Consider the following 14,508-nt stretch of genomic DNA (forward strand, 5'->3'; position numbering starts at 1 on the left):
GTTCCGTGTCCAAGGACTCAGACCGTTACGTGTTTACTCCCCCGAGCCCATCAGGGGCCTGACCGTCGGCTTCAACCCGGAATAGGAAGTCCACCAAAACCGGAAGCGGCGCCAACAGTTCCTCGGGTACGGCCCCAGCGCGGGCCAAGGGGCGGGCACTCGCTAAACAGAAAAGGGACGACCCTCCCTCTGCGCCGTTGCCCTCCGAGCGCTTCGTGGGTCACGTGCCCGAACGCAGAGCTACCATCGACTCGGTCCTCCAGCCGCCCAGAGAGGAGTCGGAAGTGCCCGGAGCGGCGCGGGTTCTTCCGGCAGGGCCGTCCGCGCTTTTGTCCCGCCGGCGGCCGGGCTCCCGCGGCGCCGCCACAGCCAGTACGTGAGTTCGCGGCCGCCCGCGCTCCCGCCCCCGGCCCTCGTCTGCCGCGCGCTTCCCTTCCTGGCCGGGTCTTGGGTGCCCCTCGGGTCTCGGGCGGGATCTTGGAGGAAGCTGCTGCCTCCCCGGACGCTCCTCAGGAGGCGCATTCCGGGGAGTGGACGGGAAGGAAGACCTCGGGCCGGCCGAGGGTGGAGGGCGCGCCCCTAGAGCCGACCGGGCTCCCTCTGGCCCCCGATTGCGCCGTCCGAGCGGGCCCGGGCCGGTTTGGGGCTGCCCGGTGCCCAGAGAAGGGCTAGGCCCGGCTCCCGTGTTTCCCAGCTGTTCGCTGCTGTCTCGGGCCGGAGGGGACCCTGCAAGTTAGCGCTCTAAGACAAGCTGCTTGCGCGGCCCCGTTGCAGCGAAGCGTGGCCCGGGACTCGAGTGAACACGAGCTCTGGAGGGGCCCCGGGGTGATCAGATTCGACTCCCCCTGCTTTGTTTCCTTGCGGGGAGGGTGTTGAGGGACTCCCGCCGCGGGTGTGGGCCGAGCCCGGCGGCGGCGCTCCGCGGCCTTGCCCTGGGGAAGCCCACCTGTGCACGGACGGGTGCGCCCGGGGGCGGCGGGCGGGGAGGCTCCTGGCCCCGGGGACCGCCGACGATGAATGGGGTGCCAGGGCTGGTATGCGGCTATAAGACGTTTGGACTAGGTGGCCGCCAGGGGTGTTTTCTTTTTGAGAGCACGAGGGTTTTGTTTTCTTAATATATTCTATGATTCAAGTGCTTAAAGTCTAAGCTATCAGTGAAAAAGTTTGCTCCTGTTGAGCCATCTTCCTAGGCCCAGGCCCCGTAGGTCCACATGTGTTAGTTTGTGTAGCCTTCCAGAGTTTCTATACGCAAATACTGGCAAATATAAATGTAGTTAGTTCCCCCTTTTTCCCACACAGGTGTTAGGGTACTCTCCAAAGTTCTGGCCCTTTGCTTCTTTCACTTTATCCAAGGGATCTTCGGAAGAGCTTTTTTTTTTTTAAACAGTGTTGTGGTATTGGATTGGCATTGTTTGGATGTTCCGTAATTTTTTAGGTCTATTCGGGGGACATTTGCATTGTTTTCAGTTTTTTTGTTACTTCAAACAATGGTGCTCTCAATGACGTTGTACTTGGGCATATCTGAGCAAGAGTTTCTAAAGAAGGGGTTAATCAAAATAATCTTTGTTTTTACATTAACTGAGCCAGTTATTGGTAAATTTTTAAATATGCCAAATCATTATTATAATAACTCATGTAGAGTGTTTAAAAAATAAAACCAAGTAGCTTTTCTCTCCTGAGACTTGTGTTTACAAACGATAGCCTTATGCTAGCCTAACAAGCTAATTCTATTGACTCTCTTCAAGCCAGTCTCTGCCCCTTTAGCTTCAGAAAAATCTCTCAGCCTCTCATAAGAATCTCCTTTGCTTACCTTATTCCCCAGGATGACTAGAAATCTCTTCTCCACTACCAGGTATGAGAATGTTCTATTTCATTGTTTACTTTAAGGAAAAATCACCTTTAATCCTTGTTTCTACTTTTAAGCAAGAGAACCAATTCATGTTAACATTTGCAATTCTTATATTCATGAACTAGATGCAATAGTAACTAAACCATGCACCATATTCTCTTTCTTTCATCTGTATATCACTTTTGTCACTTACTCTTTAGTCCCATCTTTCATTTGTCCCCTTCTCCCACTTCCTAGATACTCTTTCTTCTGAGTTGGTGAGCATTTTGTGCTCACATTCCCTCTTGTTTTCTCTGGTCGTTTCCAAGCCAAATATAATATCCAAGAACTTAAGGTACAGAATCCAGCTGTGACATTTGATGGTAGATTGACTTGTGGAATATGGTTTGCACTCTGGAAATCCAAAGTAGCTGCTGGGTATGTTGCTTGTTGCAGTCTGTTGTTAATGGGCAGGAATTTTTGACCAGAGTGGGCCACAGTTCCTCTCTTGCGCATTGTCTAGGCTCTTGAGAAAGTGGCTCCTGACTCTTTGGGACCGGGACAGCAAGAATTAAGCGCAAGTTCTTACTATCTGCATGAACTTTTTTAGGCATTGGTGGAGGAATGTGAACTACAGGCACAGAGGCGCCCAGAGGTGATCAGTCATGTGTAATTTGGAAGGAGTGGAAGGCATTCTATGGCTGACAGTTTTGACAGATGTAAATAGGCTGTTGGGTCGTGCTTCCTGCTGAGAACTGGTTAGAGAGGAGTTTCCCATCCAGCCTGTAGAATTCTTAAGACATTAAATCTGTTAAGCCCTCTATACAGGAGTCGTGGTTTTGGAGTGATTATTTTCTAGTGTCTTGGGGAAACGTGACTTAGCCACCACATCAGTCTTCTTGATTGGATTATAATAACCTCCTCCCAGACTCCACGACTCAGTTATCTCTTCTCTCAATCCATTTTCTCACTTCGTTTGATATGAGTGATCCTTATTTCTTTGAATTTTTTATTATGAAAATATGTAAGCATACAGCAGAGTAGTACAATAAACTCCGTGTACCCATAGCTCAGATTCAACAATTATCAGGTTCTACATTTGTTTCGTCTTTGCCTTTTTATTTTTTCTTTGTTGAAGTTATTTTAAAGGGAATTCCAGACATCGTGCCATTTCATCCTAGCATACTTCAATCTACCAAAAAAAGAGGCACTTTTAACATAGCCACAGTGCTATTATCACACCATCCTACATTAACTCTGATTCCTTGATATTATTTAACAGAGGTTGGCAAACTACTGGGCCTATGGTCTGTTTTTGTATGGCCTGCAAGCCAAGAATGGTTTTTACATTTTAAAAAGAATGTTCAAAAGCAAACAAAGAAAAATAAGTGACAAAGTGATATGTGGCCCACAAAGCCTAAAATATTTTTTGTCTGGCCCTTTACAGAAAAGTTTATCAACTCTTAATTTAATGGAATAAGTGATCCTCCAAAATTCATATCCAGCTTTGCTACTCCTTTACCTACAGCTCCTCAGGATCAAATCTAGATTCCTTAGTATGATGAGCAGACCCTGGTGCAGCCCTTATTTTTGCCCACCTGTCCAGCTGTGCCCGCCACCCTCTGTTCCGGCTGTACAGAAGGTAGTGAACACCAGTCCCTTCGCACCTGCTCCTTCCTCTGCTGGAACTGCTCTCCTCCTCTTCCCGAAGCTCTCCTAATCATTTGAAGCAGAGTTGATCCCTTCCCTCCTTTCATCAGTGCCCTGTAGCTGACGTTTTTATCATGTGTTAGTTATTTTCCTGCCAGGTTCTCCGACTAGTCCTTGATAGCAGGGCCTTGTCTTAACCATCTTTGCATCCCCAGGACTAGCCCAGTGCCTGGGGAAAAAAACAGGATCATAATCTAAATTCCTTGGGCAATACCCGGCCTCAGAGATAACTGAGATACTGGAATGCATCTTATTGTTTATAAAGATAACTTAATGTTTTGTTACATTCTTTTGATTGTCTACATTTTAGTAGCTTGGTCCATTCGAGCTGCTATAACAAAGTACTACAGACTGGATGGCTTATAAACAACAGAAATTTATTTCTCACAATTCTAGAGGCTAGGAAGTCCAAGATCAAGGCACCAAGGAATCTCTGTGGGGTCTCTTTTACATGAACACTAATCCCTTTCGTGAAGGCTCCATCCTCATGACATAAACACCTCCCACAGACCCCACGTCCTAATACCATCATCTTTGGGGGTTAGGATTTCAACATGAATTTGAGGGGGACACAAACATTCAGACCACAGCAACAGCATTTACCCTAGTGCTGGCTTTTTAAGTCTTGGTACTTTTCTGCCTGTGTTTTTGACTGACCTTTTCTTAGTCTCAGTATTGATTAATATGAATCTTATTGCAAACCATCTATTTTCAATAAAAATGCACATTTATATTGATCTGTCTTGATTTCAGTCATTAAGAAGATTGGGTGAACTCCATCAGGTGATGGGACACCGTGCTTCCACCCAAACAGGATGTTAAGCAGGGGTGAGACAGGGAGACTCCTCTGCCTGCCTAGGTCAGAGAGGTAAGCAGTCGAAGATTTGTGATTTCGTGCAGACCAGGCCAGTCAGCAGCCAATCAAACAGGGAATCACAGAGGACAAGAAGAGGACAAAGAATTCATCTGTCAGAGAGTCAGTGGAAAGGGTCCATTCAGACTGAGGATTCCCGAATGCAGTAGCAGTGAGGGGTGGATTAGCGTGGCCCATTTGGTATCCAGCAAGTCACTCCAGGTGCCCGGATGCAGACGGCTTCAAGTGCCACGCTAAGTAGCCTGGGAAGATTTGTCATTGGAGAGTGACCAGATGTGCATTTTTCAAAACTTGACGGCTGTTGGAGGGATACAAGTGAAGGTAGGAAGACTATGGGAGAAGTTCAGAAGGGCATTTAGGAGTGCTTAAACTAAGGCCTTAGCAATGGGAATGGAGTTGGGGGTAGGGACTTGAACTTTCAAGCAGTAGAATCACCTGGTCTTAAGGGCTGTTCTGGATGTGGAGGGGTGAGGGAAGGGGAAGAGCCCACTCCTGTTTTAGGCGAAGGGGGGGACGGGTGGACAGGAGGGTCTGTGATTGAAGAAAGAGGTCTGGGCTGGAGATAATACCTGAGAGGCAGCTTATAGGAGTGGTAGGAGCCACATATATAGATGGGGCTGCCCAGGGAGGGTGTTGAGTTAGAAGAGGAAAGGTTTGAGGTGGAACAGAGGAGCCAGGAACATCCACGGGGCAGCAGGCTGGGGAGTCTGCACCCGCCCCTGAAGAAGCTAGTGCGGCATGGTCTTAGTGGGAGCAATCAGACTGAGTAGATGAGGAAGGAGGGGAGATGGGAATGTGAAGACTAGTGTTAGACACAGCTGTGAACAGGAGGCAGGATGGCAAAAAGCAGTACCTGGAGGGGAAGATAGAGTTGAGGGAATTTTAAATTTACTTTTTGACATTTTTTGAACTTTTTATTTGGAAATCATTTCAGATGGAAAATTTTCAAGAATAAGAGAGTAAAAAAAAGTCTGTACTCATATTCAACTGTAGTTAACATTTCATTTGTCTTCTCTTGCTGTTTCATACATATAATTTTCTTTTAATAAATCATTTGAGGGCAATACATACATCATGGCCCTTTACCCCTAGATATTTCAGGGTATATTTACTAAGGATAGGAATATTCTCTTGCATGATTCTTTTTACAACTGGAACCTTCATTGTATTTAAAGTTTATACTAGTTTAATCTACCATCCATATTCCAGTTTTGTTCAATTGACACTATTATTATGTGTTACATACAGTGTTATAACAATTTTTCCCTCCAGTACAGATCCACTCCAGGTCAGGTATTGAATTTAGTGGTCAAGTCTCTTTAGCCTTCTTTGATCCGGAACATTTGTATAGCCTTTCTTTTTCTTCTATGAAAATGATACTTTTCAAGAATACAAACACCTTTTAGTAGAATATTCTTTGTTTTGGATTTACCTGATATTTCCTTGTGATTCAGTTTAGGTAATGCATTCTCATAGGTGACCCTCAGGGTGTCACTTCTGGAAGCACTTGATGTCCATCTTTCCAGTTTGGTGATATTTAGAACGCTATTTTTTCCCTTGTAGTCTAGGGGGACTATTTTAAGACCCTGCAAATATTCCGCTGGTTGTCAAAATCTCCCCCTAGATTTAGCATCCATTGATAGTTCTCCCTTGATCTAGTCTTTATTCCTATAGCTGCAGAATGTTGCTTTTGTTTTTGCCAACTCTGCTACTCTCTCCACATTACCAACCAGCCCTGGCATTCTGTAAGCAAGAGGCCTCTCTTTCTCTCCTGTTTGTATGGACTCCTGAAATCCTATTTTCAATGGTTTATAATTCATTACTGTATGTAGTTATTATGGAGCCTAAATTAAGTGTTCAAGCGGGCTCTTGTGGCATGCCCCCATCGTTTTTTTTAGTATCTCCTTACTTGCTAGCATAACAACATGACCCAGCTCATCTTGTGTGTATCCTGTCCCCAGCCTGGAATCGGCCATTTTTCTGAGGAGCTGTTTCCTTTTAGTAGGCAGTGGTAGTAGAGACCAAGAACAGAGTGCTCGATGTGCCCATTACCACTGAGATGTTTTTGCTTCTTAGCTTTTCAGTGGAGAGCTAGGGAATATATGTACATATACACATGTGTGAATATTCATACATTTATATTTATGTGCATATGTTTAATTTAGAATCATGAGTTCACACCATACCTCAGTTCATCCCTACAGGGTTCTTTCTTGCCTTCCCCTATTCCTTATTTTTATGTCCCCTCTTCCTCCAGGAGAGCCCTGGCTCACGACTAAGTCAGGACATTTACTCAGTCCCATAACACATCTAAAATTGTTTCAGAATTGCTTTGCCCATTCCACTGCAGAAAACAAACCTACTAAAAAGAGTACAGTTGATTTGCAGCTCCTCCCCACCGCCCCTCCACCCTCCTCCAGACCGAGAGAATGAGGATATAGTGGTATGTTATGTGCTGAAGTGGCATGGGTTATTTCTCTCGTTTTTTTTTGTTGTTTCCTTCCTGTGGTTACAGTATTCATGTGAAACACAGATAATTTCATGTATTTCTGTTTGCTTTCTGGTTTGGCTGCTTTTCTTTCTCATTCTCATTGACTTAATTTTATTCTTTGAATATGCAGAACATTATTATCCTTTCACAGGTAAAAACTATACAGAAAGCTGTACTTAGAGTGTCTCTCTCCTCTATCCCTTCTGCTCTGTTCCTCCCACCCCACTCCTTATAAGTAACAGACTTCATTGATTGCTGGTTTCTCTCATTACTATAAAGATAAGAAGATATATGCTCGTTTTCTTATTATCCTTCTTTCTTACATAAAACTTAGCATATATGCTCTTTTTCACTTTACATTATATCCTGGAAATTGCTCCCTATTAATCAACTTATAGAGATGTTCCTCATTCTTTTTTAGCACTCCATTGTGTATATGTGCTGTAGTTTGTTAAACCAATCTTCTGTGCTTGGACATGTAGGTTGTTTTTCAGATTTTCTAGCTACAAATAATGCTACAATGAATAGCTTTGTGCATATATACTTTATATTATTGGAAGTGGATCTTCAGTATCAATTCCTAGATGGATTTCTGGAGTGCAGTGTAAATGCATACATAGTTGTGTTGGCTGTTGGCAAATTCCCCTCAACATGGGTTATGCCACTTTGCCTTCCCAGTAATGTATGAGTCACAAGTTCCTGTTTCCCCCCACTGCCTCACCAACAGAGTGTATTGTCAAGCTTTTGACTATTTGTCAGTCTGGGCAGATGAGAAATGATATGTTACAGTTGGAAACATGTTTAAGGGCCATTTTAATGTTTCTTTTTGTGAATTGTCTATGTCTTTTGCCCATTTTTTCTGTAGGACTTTTAGTCTGTCTTCAATTTTTGAAAATTCTTTATGTATTAGGGATATAAGCCCTTATATATGATGCAGGTTGCAAATATTTTCTTCCATTTTGTCTTTTATTCTCTATTTCACTTATGGCATTTTTGCCATGCAATTTTATTTTTATATAGTCGCATTCATCAACCTTTTGTTGCATTTGGGTCATAGTTAGAAAGCTTTCTCGATACCCAGTTGTAGAGGCATTCACCCATGTTTTCTTCTAGTATTTGTATAGTGTGACTTTTTTACATTTAAAGCTCTGCTCCATTTGGTGTTTATTCCTGTGTATGGTGTAAACAATGGATCTAATTTTATGTTTTTCCAAATGGCTGTGTAGTTATTCCAACACAATTGTAAAGACCATCTTTGTACCAGTAATTTGACCTACTATCTTTATCATGTGCTTGATTTCTGTGTGTAATTAGAACTATTTCTGGACTTTGTATTCTATTCCGTTAGTCTGTTTATACACCAGCACCACGCTGTTTCAGTTATAGAGGGTTTGTGGTGTATTTTAATATCAAGTATAGCTATTCCCCCTCATAGCTCTTCCCTTTCTGTTTTTCTCCTACAATTTTTGTGTGTTTATTTTAGGGGATGTGGTTTTATGGCTGTAGGAACTCAAACTTCATTCTCTTCTGAGGGCTGAGGATAAGTAGAGGTGGAGGGGCCAAGGCCATGGGAATGGATGGAGCAGGTTCGCTGATGAGTGTGTGGGAGCAGGATTCAGAGCACAGATAAAAGCTGTGTTGCTGTTGATGGTTCTGGAATTCCACTGCCCACTCAGTAGCCTTCAGAGTTTAAGTGACGTGGAGTGTTCTGCCCAAAGTAGTAAAGAAAGGGAGTAAGGAACTAGGCCACAGTTCCTCAGTGACCTCTGAAGATCTCTTACCTAGTATTACTTAATAGTCATTTTGTGAAGCTTTCTCAGCTGAACCACCTTTTGGTGGAGTGTCTACTGAGTAGTGCTTTATTTGATCTTTGTGGTGCTGAGTTCCTAGCTTCTTCTCCTGTTCTGTAAGTTTTAATTCAGAGTCCATCTTTGCAATCCCGTAAGCGTAAATGGATCATGAGTGTGATTCTTTATACATGTCCACTCCAGAGTGTATATCTTGCTTTTCTTTTATTGCCCCTGCTTCCTCCTCACATGTTCACAGATAGAGTTTCTAAGCAGGACTGACAGAATTCGAGTGCTGACCCAAGAGAGTCTCATACCCAGGGTAAGAGAGGAGATCCAAATTTTAACTAAGTCGAATCAGAAATGTTTCATTGTCCAAGGTTGGGGGATAACAAGCTTAGAATTGTTTCTTTTGTTCTCTGGAGTTAGTCTGTCAGTACCTGGATGCTGATGGAGTGCCACCTGTGTGTAGACTGCCTTCAGGGGAATGGAGAGTCCCTGTCTGAGCCCTGAAAGCTGCTTTGAGAAGCACTTTACCTTTCCTGAGTCCTGTGCTTTATCCCCAGGTCTCAACCCTGCTTAATCACCCAACCTCGAATATATAATGAGATAAGTATCACACTCACCAAGTAACAGGCATTGTTCTCAACATTTTAAGTATGTTATCTCAACCCTGGTGCCCTCATTTTACGGATAAGGAAGCTGTGGCACAGAGAGGTTAAATAACTTTCTTGAGGTCATGCAGCTAGGCATTTGAACCTAGGCAGTATTATTCCCTTTGCTTGATGGTTTGTGTTTTAGCTTCTATACTTTGATGTGCTCTGACTGCAGTTAGCCTGCTCGTAAAGTAGGGGTGAAAGCCTCTTTGCCTGGCAGGCCGGAGTGTGTTCTTCTGTATAGAGTTCCTCTTGCCTGACTACCCACTTGCAACAGTCGGTGTTTTCCTTGGCGAGGAAGTCCAGGAGACCAGACCAACTCCATGCAGCTGCAGTTTGCTTTCTTTCTCCTCTCTGACAGGACTCTCCTCATGATTTCATGACCACCTCCCTAGTCTCTCTACCCAGGTACTGATTTCTCCTCTTCTTTAGTTTTCCCTCTGCTGATTGTCTTCTTAACTATTGTCTCACTTATTAATCTTTTTATTTCCTCTTCTTCAGAGATTTCTTCTACCCTCTGATTGCTTTTCCTGACTAGGTGACATTTTTCAAAAACTGATCATGTTGCCCTTGGTTCTGTGCATCATTTCAACTTGCCCTCATACTAAGCTGTTATGCAAGAATAGAGAAGTTCTTCGTTCCATTGGAAATTCAGGGATCTAGCATTTTAACATTAGCTCCACAGGGGCAGAAATTTTGGCATGTTCAGTATTGTATCCCCAGCCATTAAAAATGGTACCTTTCGCGCAGCATGCAGTCAATAAACATTTTTCAAGTGAATGAGTGAATTTGGATGTAATTCTTTCAGTTTCTTCTAAACAAAGTGAACAAGTATCATTTTCATTCTCTTGGTTTAGTGTCACATTTGAAGACAAGGGGCACTGAGGATGAGGAATCAACTGAAAAGTATGAAAATGTTGGAAATGCAGAATCCATGTGGCCAAAAGTGGAAGGTCTCCACAAGGATCATATGCAGGAATCTAAGGTTGGTGAAACGTGTGATTGGGATAGCAAGGTAGAGAATCAGTTGGAAAAGCCTGAGGGAAAAAGAATGAAGGAAGACAAAAGTGACATCAGAGAAAAGATTGGCAAAGCCAAGAACACAGCAAATATAAAGATAGAAGAGGAAGACAAGTCATGTGAGGAAAGCTTACATCTGACCTCAAAACATGTTACACACCAGACTGTCTCTATAGAACAGAAAAGCAGTGAACAAGGCAAATGTGTGGAGAACATTAATGGAAACTCTCACCCCAGTCCACAGCAGAAAAGCAGGGCTGCTAAGAAATTGCATAAATGTGATGAGTGTGGGAAATCCTTCAAATATAATTCCCGCCTTGTTCAACATAAAATTATGCACACTGGGGAAAAACGCTATGAGTGCAATGACTGTGGAGGGTCTTTCCGGAGCAGCTCGAGCCTTCGAGTCCACAAGCGGATCCATACTGGGGAGAAGCCGTACAAGTGTGAGGAATGTGGGAAAGCCTACATGTCCTACTCCAGCCTAATCAACCACAAGAGTACCCATTCTGGGGAGAAGAACTGTAAGTGTGATGAGTGTGGAAAATCCTTCAATTATAGCTCTGTTTTGGACCAACATAAGAGGATCCACACTGGGGAGAAGCCCTATGAATGTGGTGAGTGTGGGAAGGCCTTCAGGAACAGCTCTGGTCTCAGAGTCCACAAAAGGATCCACACAGGGGAGAAGCCCTACGAATGCGACATCTGTGGGAAAACCTTCAGTAATAGCTCTGGCCTTAGGGTCCACAAAAGGATCCACACAGGTGAGAAGCCCTATGAATGTGATGAATGTGGGAAGGCCTTCATTACCTGCAGAACACTTCTAAACCATAAAAGCATTCACTTTGGAGATAAACCTTATAAATGTGATGAGTGTGAGAAATCATTTAATTATAGCTCTCTCCTTATTCAGCATAAAGTCATTCACACTGGAGAGAAACCTTATGAATGTGATGAATGTGGGAAGGCCTTCAGGAACAGCTCAGGCCTTATAGTGCATAAAAGGATCCACACGGGAGAGAAACCTTACAAGTGCGATGTCTGTGGCAAAGCGTTCAGCTATAGCTCAGGCCTCGCAGTCCATAAAAGCATTCACCCTGGGAAGAAAGCTCATGAATGTAAGGAGTGTGGAAAATCCTTCAGCTATAATTCACTTCTTCTTCAGCATAAAACCATTCACACTGGAGAGAGACCTTATGTGTGTGATGTGTGTGGGAAAACGTTCAGAAACAATTCAGGCCTCAAAGTGCACAGGAGGCTCCACACTGGGGAGAAACCATATAAGTGTGATGTGTGTGGGAAAGCCTATATCTCACGCTCTAGCCTTAAAAACCACAAAGGAATCCATCTTGGGGAGAAGCCCTATAAATGTAGCTATTGTGAGAAATCCTTCAATTACAGCTCTGCCCTTGAGCAACATAAAAGGATTCATACAAGGGAGAAGCCTTTTGGGTGTGATGAGTGTGGAAAAGCTTTCAGAAATAATTCAGGCCTTAAAGTACATAAACGAATCCACAGTGGGGAGAGACCTTACAAATGTGAAGAATGTGGGAAAGCCTACATCTCACTTTCAAGCCTTATAAATCATAAAAGTGTACACCCTGGGGAAAAGCCCTATAAATGTGATGAGTGTGAAAAAGCCTTCATCACATACCGAACCCTTATAAACCATAAAAAGATTCATCTTGGGGAGAAGCCCTACAAATGTGATGTGTGTGAGAAATCTTTTAATTACACCTCACTCCTTTCTCAACACAAAAGGGTCCACACTAGAGAGAAACCCTACGAATGTGACAGGTGTGAGAAAGTCTTCAGAAACAACTCAAGCCTTAAAGTGCATAAAAGAATCCATACTGGTGAGAAGCCCTATGGATGTGACGTGTGTGGAAAAGCCTACATCTCACACTCAAGCCTTATTAACCATAAAAGTACCCACCCTGGCAAGACACCCTACACATGTGATGAATGTGGAAAAGCTTTTTTCTCAAGCAGAACTCTTATAAGCCATAAAAGAGTCCATCTAGGGGAGAAACCCTTCAAATGTGTTGAGTGTGGGAAATCTTTTAGTTACAGCTCACTCCTTTCTCAACACAAGAGGATCCACACGGGGGAGAAACCCTATGTATGTGATAGGTGTGGGAAGGCATTCAGGAACAGCTCAGGCCTCACAGTACATAAAAGGATCCACACGGGTGAGAAACCCTATGAATGTGATGAGTGTGGGAAGGCATACATCTCACACTCAAGTCTTATCAACCATAAGAGCATCCACCGTGGGCAGCAGCCCTATAATTGTGAGTGTGGGAAATCCTTCAATTATAGATCAGTCCTTGACCAACACAAAAGGATCCACACTGGAAAGAAGCCATACCGATGTAGTGAGTGTGGGAAAGCTTTTAATATCAGATCAAATCTCACCAAGCATAAAAGAACCCACACTGGAGAGGAATCTTTAAATGTGACAAATGTGGGAAGTCATAGTAGCACATCACAGAAAAGAACTCATGAGGGAGAGGATGCTCTGGATGGGACCAGGATAAGCATTTCGCTGTAGGAGGCAGAGCTTGCCAAGTCTCCAAGAACTCAAATGGAAGAAAAACCTTATGAATGTAAGAATGTCTGAGATCCTTGTTCATGGCTTATAATTTACATAGTCTAAATGAAACCCTGAGTAATCTTTTCTATGTGATCTTTGATGATAGCCTGCAAGAAAGTCTCCCAGGTCAAGATGGTTGAGCCCTTCTGGAATATAAAATGGTTCATCCTGGCGATACAACCTTTATCAAAATGATGGGGGTTAAACACAGCCTTCAAAATAAGCAGACATTTCTGGGCATAAAAGAAAACACATGGATGAGGAAAGGACTTCAATTAGAAGTCACATAATCGTGATCAGAAAGTTCATATTAGGATAAATTCTGTGAATAGAAATGTGGGAAATTCCTGGATAGCTTTGAATCCCAATTATACATTGGTCAGTAGAAAAAATCCAAGAAGGGCCTCCAGCAGGCAAATTCAGGGAATATAAATTTATTTAATAATAGTGATCATGAAGTATAAACTTGATATAATTGAATGATTTGGGGGGGTGATGACAAATTCTGAAACAAAAGTTGGATTTTGTTGTAGGAAAAGTAAAAAGTGCAGACTTATAAATCTAATGAGGTAGGAGAGAGTCATTCAAAAAAAATGCAGGTTAATTGGACTGTTCTATTGTAATGTGATACAGTAGTTAAATGGGTGAAACTTAAAAAATTTCAAATGAACCCCCTCAATGAATGATGAATATGTGAGGAGTGAAAACCTCACACGTTACGCTACAGATAAAAGGTTCTACCATGGAGAGCAATTCAGCACATTCAGTAACTAATGGAACATGTCTTCAACATGAATTTGCACCTTGCACAAACAGACTTGATTCAGGGATTCCTATGAATAGCAATGACGAGAAGGAGGGCATTTTAATGCAGGAGCTAAAAAGCTTAAGTAGCTACCAATAATCAAGGGATAGGAAGAAATTGATGCTTCTTAATGTATCCTGTTAAATGTTTGATTGTTTTGGAATGTGTTATTGTAAAGATTTCATGCATACATGTGTGTATTGTCTGTTGTAAAATGTTATCAATACTTTCTTCAGGGCTCACTCTTTCTTGGCCATGAAGAGCTAGATAGTTGTAGCGAGGTAAGGCGGAACTCCAATAAAGAAACTCCTCAACAGTAAACAGGCCGTGACTGACTTTAGATGGAGCAGTATGCAGAGAAAGCCATTTTGGTGTCACATCTTTGTGGGTAAGTTATATCAGATCCAAACCAGGGAGGGCAGCGGAGTACTCATCCCACAGGGCTTGTAGCTCGGGTTTCATGAGAAATTAGGTGGAGCCGCCACCAGGAGAGGCACAGAATGGATTGATCCTCATACTGGGGCTGGCTCATAACTCCTGGGAGTCGTTAGGCTGTGTGAGTGATAGTTGCCATACAGAAACAGTTCTGTTGGGAACGGATAGACTTTAACTAGGTAACTCAAAGGATAAATGGAGCGTCTTCTGAGAGTTAAGTAACCTGTCCAAGGATATTCTCTAAGTCAGGTCTCTCTGGCTCCAAAATCCACTCCTTTAAGAGAATAATCTAGCAAGATAGTTTCC

At 43.2% G+C, this 14,508-nt stretch overlaps 1 protein-coding gene across 1 annotated transcript; it reads left to right on the plus strand.

Moving 5' to 3' along the window:
- The first annotated feature begins 159 nt into the window (after positions 1–159).
- Positions 160–13,035, plus strand: ZFP62 (ZFP62 zinc finger protein). Its single transcript, XM_014730439.3, is given in 3 exon segments — positions 160–372; positions 10,204–12,813; positions 12,816–13,035. Coding segments are annotated over 3 exon segments (2,643 nt in total). The 5' UTR covers positions 160–371; the 3' UTR covers positions 12,848–13,035.
- Positions 13,036–14,508: the final 1,473 nt, after the last annotated feature.

The sequence above is a fragment of the Equus caballus genome, chromosome 14 (assembly GCF_041296265.1).
Source record: "Equus caballus isolate H_3958 breed thoroughbred chromosome 14, TB-T2T, whole genome shotgun sequence".
In the NCBI taxonomy this organism is placed as follows: Eukaryota; Metazoa; Chordata; class Mammalia; order Perissodactyla; family Equidae; genus Equus; species Equus caballus.